At 43.0% G+C, this 12,066-nt stretch overlaps 1 protein-coding gene across 2 annotated transcripts in view; it reads left to right on the top strand.

Moving 5' to 3' along the window:
* Positions 1 to 4,403: 4,403 nt before the first annotated feature.
* tet3 (tet methylcytosine dioxygenase 3) overlaps positions 4,404 to 12,066 on the top strand; it is a 30,125-nt gene continuing 22,462 nt past the window's right edge. Inside the window, exons 1-2 of one of the 2 annotated variants that reach the window (XM_075468314.1) lie at positions 4,404 to 4,649; positions 5,367 to 5,426. Coding sequence is in view for 1 of the 2 variants with exons in the window: in XM_075468313.1 (XP_075324428.1) it covers positions 10,343 to 10,366 (24 nt within the window). In the remaining variant the exon portion in view is untranslated. Of the gene's footprint in view, positions 4,650 to 5,366; positions 5,427 to 9,864; positions 10,367 to 12,066 lie in introns of those variants that run through there. The other variant, XM_075468313.1, reaches the window with a different exon arrangement.

Raw genomic sequence — 12,066 nt, 5'->3', positions numbered from 1 at the left:
TCCTTTCTACTGGCAATAGTACATCCACTGCAGACGTCACAAACATCTTGTCCACTCAGACATATACAATTGAACTTCACGGCTGCAGGTGCTGCTAATTGGCAAGCAAAGACTCGCTACACCCTAAACTACTTAGACCCTGCCATTTTTGCAGCGTTTGCATGTGTGAAAGTGCACATGTGACACTTGCATTAACTAGACTGACACATGCACTCTCATTTCCACTAAATGTATAGATAGAGGGAGTGAATGTGAGCTTGCTGTTGAGTGTGTCTGCTGGGTATGTAGAAAATATTTTAATCTTTATGGTAATGCAAGTCTTTCCCATTATATTATTAGGAAGGAAGACGATTGTTTTAAGTCTCTTTTAACAGGCTATGAGTGAACTCTGTTTGCATGGCTGAGAGACTGAGGGCTACCAAACAGCAGCAGTGGAGAATTCCTGCAGTTGCCTTCACGTTGTCCTTTGACCTCTGCGGCTTCCAATGAGCATGGGGGTTAACCTTAGGCCATTTTGTATTTGTGTGTCTGTGTGGAGGAGGGAGTCAGTGTGTAAAGAAAGGGAGAGGGTGCGGGTTCTTAAAGTGTTTTCTTGTGTGTTGATGGAGGTGTGCATGTGTGGCCATGTGTGTTTGTATGTGCACCAGCATCTTAAAAAGGGGGGGGATGGGCTGTGAAGTCAAGGAGGAGGACGGAAGATGGAGTAGATGGTCAGCAGGAAAAACCAGAATAAACTACAAAAGCATGTCCAAGCAGTGAATTCATGCTGGTCCCACACAGGCTTATAAACAGCAAAACAAGCACATGCCTCTGTTCCTGTTCCCACACTCTCACATAAACGCAGAGGCAGTGTTTAATGTTTTTTTTCCTGTGAAAAGGAAAGAAGCTGCCTTTAGTCTTTTAAAGGATACATTAAGCATTCGATCAGCAAAGAGTAAATCATGTTATGGTCTAATGTCTCTTGGTGTCACAATTTAGACAGAATTTCAGAGTGATCGTGGTATGAATAATTTAGCATATGTAATATCAATGTGCCTCAGTTAATCATATTTATATGAAAATAACCAATTCATGCCCTAAAATGATTCTAATTTAGCTTCAACTTTGTGTGAATCTATGAATATGTACATTGATATTAGCTTGAATTTCAAATTCTTGCCGAATAAAAGTAACTGAGTTAGAGGAGGAAGTGCAGATTGCACAGTGTAGCTTCAAAGACAATGTATCAGAATGGCAATGCATTTAACATTTCTGGACTATTACTGTACGTTTGCCTTCAACTTTCATGTGTTCAAATACAGGTAAAAATGTGTTAACATTAAACATTAAATACAGCTTGTATCGTTGGATAAAGCGTGCAAGAAAGTAAGTCAGGGTTATGAACCAGCAAATTGCACTTCAAGAGGTTCCCAAACTGTACCATTCATACCAGAAGCTGTTGTTTGTTAAAAAAATGGTAGATAACAGAACCATTGACCCCTTGGGGAGCTCTTCTCCTATTCAACCAAACTCTCTCCATCTATTTGATCTATCTGCAATATAACATTCTCAGGGCGTTACTGGTAAGGTTTATCTCCTCATCAGCCTTTTGCTCAGTTACTTTGGTCCAGACTGATACATGTCGACTATCTAATGGAAGGTGCTAAGTTCTCACATGATGGTACAATCATGTTTAAGGAACAAAGTTTCATGGTGATCCCCTGACTTCTTAAGTATTACCACTTACAGAGTTTCTAGACTTTTATTTTTGTACAAATACACAGTTATATGTGTATAAAATTGGATAATACTCATCACCTGCAGTAATATCAAGTTACATATTCTATTTAATCAAACTTTTGAGTAGCAAGAAATTTCATCAAGGTTTGGGTCAGCATGTTGCTCTCTATCTGTTTATTCATGCATTTATATTCCAAGACAGCTATTCAGCTCAGGCCAGGATTGTTTGCAGCCTCTTTATGCAGAACTGTAACAGAGAGACATTCATTCAAAAACAACACTAACATCCTTCTATGAGTTTGAGAATTGGAGAGTTTTCCTCATGAAACAGCACTGGAACCAAGGATCCATTCTTTCATCAGTACCCCTCCTCCGCAGTCTCTCCATCTCTGCCCTCTGACCTTTGTGTGGACGTAGCAGCTGAGTCCCTTACTGGCTGCCAGCCACATCCTCCATCTTCTGCTCTGCAGCTCACTGTTGCATAATGACACAGACAGCAGCTTTAACCACTTTCGGTACAAAACACCAACTACCGTCCCACTTCATGCAATCCATTTAACGCACCGTTCAGTGCACCGTAGGCTGTGTCTCTGTGTGTAGTGACAGGTTTGAGGAGACTTGAACGTCAGAAGGTTGCAGCGAAATATAAGTTTTGAGTGAATGAAATGAACATGAATGATGATGTTTCTTTGATAATGCTCAGTCAGTAATTGGCAAGTGTCTATTGGACGGTGAAACGAAGGCGCAAAGATGTGCCTGATTGTCCTTTTTCCCTTACGATCATGCTTTTTTTTTTTCTTTACCACAAAATTATCCATTCGTCTGATTTGTCAAATGATGAAATTACTATTCTCTTACTATCGTTAGTTCATCTGATATTTGATATCTCTCTAACTATAGTTACTTCAATCGCACCAATATGTCTGTACTGCAGTCACGTTGTTACTACCGCTGTCTTCCAGTACCACAACTACCCCGGCCCACCTGCGACAAAGCGCACTATAGCCAAGCAGCCACTCTGGCTGTCCAGCTTACCACTATCACGCCTCTGCTCACATATAAACACACACATTCACACACACACGTGGCCTGGCTGACGTCAGAAGAGGGGATTTCCCATGCCATACGGGAGCGTCAGACAGACACCACAAATGCTGTGTCAGTGTGTGGCTGCCTCTCCTCACCGTGCCACACTTCAGCTCTGTCTCGCTTTTCGATTCTCACAGTCTTCCCTCCTCTCGCTGTCCATCCGTCGTGTCTTCGCCAGCGTGTCTGAACTTTCGTTGACTTTGTCCCATCCCTTTGCTGCTTCTCGCACTCCACTGCTGTTTTTTTTTAAATGCATTTTTTAAACGATATCTGAACAGATGGGTTTGCCACACCATTATCGTTCAAACTTTCCAGTTCACAAAAGTCAGTCGGTGACAGTTTTTTTTTTATTGGGAGGAAAGAGAAGTGCATCTTTGCTGCGGTAACTAATTGCCGATGTAGACAAAACAATTCCCCCTCTGCTTTCTGGTTATGCTCAACGCTCTGGCCAAGGCGTGCGCTAATGTTTGATGAAAAGATGCAAGCGGAAGATGATCTTTCATACTCAGAATGTAAATATTATGAACACAGGCCTCTAAAATATGCCCGGTATGTCATTCTCACGGAGACTGCAAGTAGAAAAAATGTGAGCCTCTTGCAGCGTTTCCCTTAAAGTGAAAGGTTGAGACAGCTTATGCATGCGTTTGCTTTGCAGATCACGGACATGTGTATGTGAACGTAGCGCTAGCTGACTCTCTGCATAGTTGTGACACCTTTGCTCGTGCAGCCTCATTTTGCATTTTGTGCGCCTTCGCTGGCTGTGAGTCAGCATGGTGGGCTTTGCTGTGTAATTGTGTTTTTTTGCCTGTCAGGGAGGTGCTGGTGTCTCTTTGAGAGGGGTTTTTGGGACTGTGTGTGTAGGAGTGTGCGTGTGTATGTGTGCTCGAGCTGCACAGTCCAGTCCAGTTATTGCAGGCAGCCCTGACACAGATGGTGCTCAGTGATACCACATACCAGAGGCATTGTTTAGGGAAGGCGAGTTCGAGGAGATAATTGACAAGCATAGAGAGGACCCATCCCCCCCACCCCCCCCAACACACACACACACGCACACCTCCCACCTACCTTCACTTTGTCTCTTTATGTCAGCCCTTCTTTTATGGTGCTGCACACATACACACGCACACACAAACCCCTTTGTTTTTTTTTTTTATTTCAACCTCCTCTTTCTACTATTTTTCTTTATCTCTGCACCGTCGCTTGCTCTCCTCCAGTTTCACCCTAGCAGCAGAGCCCAGCCAGGCCTCTGATTGGTGGACAGGCCGTCTTTGTGTGCTATCTCTGGTGTGACGTTTCTCGGGCGACCGCTCTGTGCACGTGTGTGTGTGTATGTGTGTATATACATTTGTTCACGAGTGTATATATGTTTAAAGAGCGATAGGGGGAGGGGGCCAATGAGGGGATGTTGGCATCATGTATGCAGAGGCAAAGGAGGAAAAAAAACTGCTTGAGTGGGAGGAATGAGTGATAGCGGTCACTTAGAAAAAAAATCCCTCTTGCGTGCGTGCATGTGTTTCGAATGAGCGTGTGTGCGGTAGACCAATTGGCATACGAGCAAGAGGGAGAGAAAGAAAGAGGGAGGGGGGAGTAGCGCGAGAGAGAAAGAGAACGTGCGTACGAGGGCTCATGTAAAAGCAGATTAAAAACACAAGATGGCTTCCTGAATGGGCTGCTGGAACACGGACGACAGAGAGAGACTGAGAAGGAAGAGTGGGGAGACACAGAGAGAGAAGAAAGGGACGGAGGGACAGGGCTGAGGACGAGGGGGAGCCGAGTCTTCTGATGGGGATTCGGTCAGTTGACGGTGGAGTACGAACCGAGGCAGCTCCGAGGCTTGGAGGGTAAATATTCATCACTCCAGACTATTTTAGGATTGATAGGTGGGTGGGTGGGGGCTTGGAGATGGGGATGGGGGGAGGGTGTGTGTGTATGTGTGCGTGGAGGTTGGCGGGACTGAGGAGCAGCCTGAGACAAAACACATAATTTAACATCGAGAAAGCCTGGGCCATGAAGACAAGGGGGGGCCACACTGAGCAAAAAACAAGAAGATGCTCGTGTTTAACAGTAATCAGCCCTTCTGATGGGCCACTTCCATCTCTTCCACATCATCCTCTACTAACCTAATCACTGACACTTGTGCATGATTTGCCAGTTTCCTCGTCATAAAAGCTGACTTGTGAAATGAAAATATCTGAAAGCTGCGGCAAGTTGGGATGGAGACATTACATAATTCTGTGAGTGAAATGGAATCTCATTTGATGTCCCGGCAGCAGACGAAAGTGCCGCCTCACTGTTAGAGTACAAATCAAAGAAAAGAGATCTCCATGCACAGCTGCGGTTTGATGGTTGCTGAGGATGACAGGCGTGATGAGGAGATAACGTGTAGGATGACATAGAAGTTGCGCTGCCATTAATAAAACACCCACAATAAAGGTGAAGCATTTTCTTTGGCCCTTGTCGCATTGTTCTATTGATTGTTACCCCCCCTCTCATCCCTCTCTGCCTCCATCTCTCCCCCACACCCCCCCCCTCTCTTGTTCTGTTGAATGGCTGAAAAGGTGGAATACTTTGAAGACAACAGTCGAGGCTGCTTGGGACATCCTGAACTAGCAGCTGAGGTAAGAGAGGTCACTCGGTTTATGTTTCTGTAGTGTGTGTTCGTCTGTCGTCTCTGTCGCATGTCCATAATCTCTAATATTGCTGTGATTTTTGGCTGTCAGTTCATCTCATGAGCTGTAAACGTGTTGCTTAGTCGACACAGCGACCAGTTCTCTGTACATGTGTGTCAACATCATTGTTTCGGTTGTTTGTGTGTCTCCTTCCGTGAATGGGTTGCTAACCATCACACAGACAAAGCTGTGATTGTCCCAGCTGTGTTGCCAGGATGTCATTTGACTGTTTTGCTGCTCTCCACGGCGACTGCATGAGCTCGTTATTTTAGCCCTAATATCACCACTGGATGGAATACAGGTGCTTTCGATCCCTGATGGCATCACTCTTCCCAACCAAGTGTCACAACTTCCAGGCTGACTGTTTTAAGTCCAGTTACTACAACTTTATTTCTAAGCCGTGTTGAGCTAAGAGCCTCAGTGACGAAGCGGGCAGCATTCACAGTTTAAAGCGTCCCACGCTGCCCGCTGATTGGTGCCAGAACCAAACATGTGTAGATACAAGAGACGAGTGAAAGGAGGAGGGAGGAGGAGGAACCCTGCGTGCTGGCTCAGAAGCCAGGGAGGGGGCCGTCCTGCTTCTCCTAGGTTCTGGAGTCAAATGAGGTAAAGGGAGTAAAAGTTAGTGGGTCATGCATGCGTACGTGTTTGATTCTTGGGCGTAGTAACCTGTGGCCGCTGAGAACTGCCGATCTCTTGTTTGGCTTGTCGAGGCACGCTCATGTGTTTATATGGGGAACTGTGGATAGGTGACGAAGTTTCGTGAAAAAAAGGACTGAACATCAAACACGCAGTTGACAAACTAAAAGGATCTTGTGACGCTTTCTCAAGAATATGACAGCAAACTCTTCAGTATCACAAACCCACACACTGCAGTGGCAATATATGACATTTGACATCTGCAGTCACAAATACGTTGACCAGAGTCACAACAGTTACATTCGATGTAGTTTAGTCAATCAACTTTAGATGCCATATATGGATTCAGCTCTGTTCTTTGACCTTATCTTTAAGCCTGCTTTAATCCCTGTCCTTCTGGAGCTGCCCCTTTATCTGCAAAGTATATACAGCCATCTGGTTTAAAGGGAACAAAATCATCCAGGTTCTCTCCTGTGTTAAACAAGTTTGCATTCTTTGCCTTTTGGCTGTGCCGAGCTCCACTTTGTAAAGGTTGCTGTGAATGTCCTGGGTGGAGCGTTTATCTCATCTGGATCTGTTTCCGACTCAAACATTTCCCTGCCTGTGCGAAGACAAACATGGAAAACACACTACAAGCTGAAGGCACCAATTTTGACAGTTTAAATAAGCTGTTATGGAATATCATTAAGTTTGCAGCTCCCAACACAACAGCTTCAAAAGGCTGGAACACAGGAGCACAGCGTGACAACAGACATGGTCGGGCAGCACTTTACATGCTTTATTTCACTTTCATGCTTTATGCACCGTTTCTTATTGGCTGTTCAGGAAACAAAACTTTCTTTAAGAGGTTACCACAACAGGTTACAAGACAGACAGACTGCGCTCGTGTGATTTTTTTTTTTAGGTTTTTTGTTTAACACCCATACACAGGATTTCCTCTTGAACTCCACACAGTTACAGAGTTGGGAAGGAGCCAGAAGCAGAGCAGAAGCCTTCAAACCAGCGATGGCGTGGTTGCAGATGGAAGTTTTCTTAATCATGTGTTTAGCTTTTGCGTGTGGAATCCCCGTTCTCGTTCGCAAAGGGTTAACGCTGACCTAGATTCCATGGCAACACTGAATGTCTGATGACATCACTGCTTTAATTTTAGCCCAGCATTCAAGGTTGGTCACGTGACCAGCTAGCCAGCAACACATGTGTATGTGTGTAGTAAGCGGTTTGGTATATAGTACAGACTCAGGAAGTGGAGGGTTTGACATCACCTCTTCCATTCAGTGTCAGCTTTCGATGTATTTGCTGCTCTGTAAAGTTTCCGCTCAATCAGTGAAGAGCTGAAGTCTGGTTACCCACATCCAGTGACACTCCAATAGTTATCTGTTCATTCTTTAACTTTTAATCTTCACCGAACGGTGTTGACGATGTGACGTTTAAGATTAAGTTCAACGTGAGCCACGGTCTGCAGTTAAACAGCTGACTGAACACATTTACCTATTTAACCTTGATGGAGGACCTGCATGCAAACCAAAGAGGAGGCAGCTCCTTCGTTGTATCTAAGCTGTATCATGTATTGTTTGTTTTCTTTCCAAAGAACCCTAAAGCATTTCAAACATGCTACACATCCAGGGCCATCACGTGAAATTTAAGCTAATTATGAAAATATTGAGTCTTGCCATGCGCTCCAAATTTGCCATATCTAGTCTGACAATAAGGAAACATCTATTGTCAGTCCTGTATGTGTCACGAGGAAAAGTAGACCGCATGTCCGATTACTTGAACTCGTTGGCATCTAGTTGGTTGTGCCTGTGCTTCACGTCGAGAAAGATTGTCAGCCGCCTGGTGCCGCAGTTAATAAAAAATGAATGGAAAGAGGAGGGGGAGGAGCCCTCAGCTGTTGCTCGAGCTCTTTAACTCTCACTTCTCTGGCGGTGGCTGTGCTGCTCCCACTGGGCATAGAGTTTATGCAGTCCTGAATCCCTCTGCTGCCAGACGCTGCCATGTTTTATGTAATGCAGCGCAACAGCTGTTGGAGCTTCAATAGGTTACTAATGAAACAGATACTTGAAGATGTTGATTGCTCAGGTATATTTGGAATAAATCTAGTTGGCTGCTGTATTGCAATATTGGAGGATTGGTCTGATCACAGTGAGGAATAAAACTGGCTGTAGCTCAGAAATAGATTGAATCACTCAGTTCTTAAACATCTCATTCAGTCATCAACTGCTGTGATCTTAATTTGAATTCCTTTAAGGCCATTTTGACCTTGTTTATACTTTTGTGTGTTTAAATGTGTGTACCGCATCATAGTGAATCGTAGCGTACTGGCCCTTTAAGTCCAGCTATGCCTGACTTGAACATATGGGAAGCTAATCTTAGCCCCAGTCCTGAGAGACAAGACTGGCAGCCAGCCACTGTGCAGGGCTGAGAGAGGTTTCTCTTGCTTTCTCTCTTTTCTCCAAGAAATTTAAGGTTTAATTTACCTCAAAAAGCATTTCCCAGTTTCTCAGGCTGTATGTGTCACTTGTCATAGATACTTATACAGTGTGTAGCATGTAGCAAAGATACATCATCATCTAATCAGATTTGACTACTCTGATCTTCATTACTTGGCACACATGAGGCTGGCAGGTAGTCGTACACAGTCTACCTATTTTGCCTTGAAGCATTTTCAACTGTCTTGTTCTCCATCAGTCAGCCCCCCTCCCACCTGTTCAGTGACTCTCTTTGTTTCAGACCCAACATTTTCTATCAGAAGCAGATCTGTATATTGATTTTAATCTGTTCCTTCTTTTCATTTCCCAAACTACAAGCACAAAGAGCTGCCTCTTAAAAACAGACCTGCCCCCAAAACCTCATTATTTTTTTGTGGCTCCACCCTGACAGCCACCCCACCTATCACCAACTTTCCTTTTTTTTTTCTCCTCCCTCCGTAACCACTCCTCCCTTTCTCTTTGTGAGGAGTAGCGATGGGGGTTTTGGAAACGGGGGTGGGGGGCAGGCTTACCCCAGCTGAGCGAATCGTGCTGACTTGCACGTGCTGAATGTCAGGAGATGTGACTCAGACCTGACGCCCTGCACTCACTACTATAATCCACACCCAAACACACCTTGAACCGTACACCAACCATCCTGGGGACTGTAAATAGGAAGGAGGTGACAGTCGCCACGGTTAAAATAATAAAGCAGCCATCGTTCTGTTTGGATATTGGGTAACATATTAGTCTTATTTGTTCAGTCACGTTGACAGACTTTGTGTTGCTTCTCCCATTTTAAACCCAATGTGCCCTGCAGCCCCTTGTTCCACCCACCGACAAACCCAGTGACCCTGGGTGAACAATCCATTACTGTGTTCATTCTGGAGTGTACTGGATGTGTGGAGAAAAAATCATTAAAGCTGGCCTCTGCATTAGTTGACAGAGAGAGCCTTCCGTGTCTTTACCTCTGCGTGCATGTGAGAAGAAGCGGGAGGGCGGGTCTTATGTTATGTGAGTGCGTGTGTGTTTGTGATAAAGTTAGCGATGACGAGAGTTGAAGGAAGAAGGGGGAAGGGGGGATGACAGATCAGATGACCTTGATGCTATTACACTGCGGACAACGTGAGCTGTGGAAAGGGGTGTACAGAGGTAGATGGGGGTGGGGGAAGGTGTCAGCTGACAGGAAGAGATGGGTGGAGGGTTAAGGGTAAAACTCATGACCTAGCCATTATTTTTCTGTGACTTTGTTAATGATTGGCCAAAAAAGAAAATTATACAGTGTAATGCTATACCTAACTGGTAAATCACTTTAGTTATTAAAAAGAAAGGAACAACTCGTTCCGTACTGCTTTCTGTTTGTTTCAAACACACAGATACCTCCCACTAGTTATGTGCCGGTAAAATTTTAAAAGCCAGTTTCAATGCGTGAGGGTTTTAAGTCAGGACTTTGTTTAGAAGAAAAGAGAAAGATGACTCAGGCTTAGTCATATGCAAGGCAACGCAACACACACTGCTGAGGATGGACTTTTGTTGTCAGTCATCCCTCCTACAACCAAGACCTTTCCTCCATGCTGCTGAGAAACAGCGAGCGCAAGGCAGAGAAGTGAGAGAGATGGAGAGAAAGAGAAATGGAGAGAAAAAGAAAGACGAGGGCGTGAAACGACTCATTTGGATTACAATTTGACTACACAGTGAGATGAACTGATCGATGGAAGATTAGGAGCCTTTGTTATACTGTCCTCACGCTCTCTCTCAATGCCGGGTTACAGCCAATTTACTGTAAGTGTGATTTCAATTTTCCCCCCAAAACAGTTAGTCTTATTGTTATTTTTTTCAAATGTCTTAAAGTGTTGGTTTTAAATGTGATGGAGATGAATTGAAAGATACAGCTACAAACAGCTTTTATTTGTAATGTCATCTGTCATTGAGCTGTGTTAGTAGAAAAGTTAGCCATCTTTTTTAAAGAAGAGTGAGAGGAAGCATTGACTCCTTATCACACAAAAAAAGCCAAGACCATACGATACACTTCCATCACCGTTGCTCATCTAAATTCTCTGGTGAATCGTTAAACTTTGTTCTTTTGAGCCAAAACTAATTTTGGTAAATACCTGAAACATCGAGTAATGTTTCATGTGAAATGACATCTGCTTCCTGCTGATGATTATGAATCATCATGGAGCCCATGTGTTTGAATCGAGAATTCTTACTGTAACTCCCACAAAGAGTAAAAGGTGTCATATGTATTTACTGTGTGTGTGCCTGAACATGTTGTGTTTCAGAAACAGCAAAAGTTGTGACCTCGGACATTCATCGCTTCATGTTGATGTTTTTGATCAAATCTGATCAAAATGTTCTATTGTTTTCTAATTTATAGAGAACTGAAACGGCCATAATCAAAATTAAATATGAAAATATACAAATGTCTTAATTAATAATATTACAAAAATAAAAGAAAAAATACGTATACAATAATGCAACAAACTAGATTATAAGCTATACACACAGTATGGAGGATTGAAAATACATATAAATACAATAAATATATTGTAATTAAAAATAAATACAAAAATATATAAATGGCCCCAATAAATAAAGTAATATGCCAATAAGTAATAGAATCTGCAACGATAAATGAATATAATTTGAATTAAATACATTTTCTGCTTTAATTTGAAGCTGCATTAATTTGAATTGTGTTACGTATATTGTTACTTAGTTATATAGTTACTTTGCCATTTTATTTTTATACACTTTTTAACAATGCATAATTAAGCAGAAATTACACGAAGGAATGTGAAAACACAGAGAAAAAAAGAGAACACTGGGGAAGTTATATGTGCATAACTAAATTTTCCAGACAAAAAAAGTTTAGGAAAATAAATAGAGAGAAAATGCTGAGGTAAATAATTGATAAATAAAAGTAGGGCTAAAACAATGAATATATGAATGAACTGACAATGAATGAGGGCCGTACGGAGGTGTAGGCCAGGGCCAGTCTGCGTGGAGCTGGCTTGTTCTCCCTGTGAATGTGCTGGGTTCTCTCCGGGGAATCCAAAAACATGCAACATAAATTAATAGGGTTATTAACACAAAGTCACTTTTGTCATATAACTTTATCTATTGAGACATTTATATCTTTTTGTATTCATTTTCAATTATGGCAGTTTCAGTCCTCCATTCTCTCCAGCTTGTGTTTGTTTCGTTTTCTTGTTGTTTCTATTCATTTTAAAACAGTTACAGCCACTTTGGACCTTGTATTTCTTTATTTTAAGAATTGAACCTTGACGGGACAAACTTCTGATAAGAACTCAGAGTTAAATGGACTGAAAAAAGGATCTCTGTTATCAATGTGGATGAGGAACTGTGGGTAGAGAGCATGTGACTCAGGGGTTAAGTCAAGCCTTGAGCAAGAAACGCCGTGTCACTGCAGCTGGAGGAGTGAGTGAGCAAAAACCAGTTGGGTGAATAAAGAAAGATGT

This window comes from Odontesthes bonariensis, chromosome 6 (genome assembly GCF_027942865.1).
Source record: "Odontesthes bonariensis isolate fOdoBon6 chromosome 6, fOdoBon6.hap1, whole genome shotgun sequence".
NCBI lineage: Eukaryota > Metazoa > Chordata > Actinopteri > Atheriniformes > Atherinopsidae > Odontesthes > Odontesthes bonariensis.
Note: the sequence above shows the minus strand (reverse complement) of the source record. Positions and strands in the feature narration are given on the sequence as shown.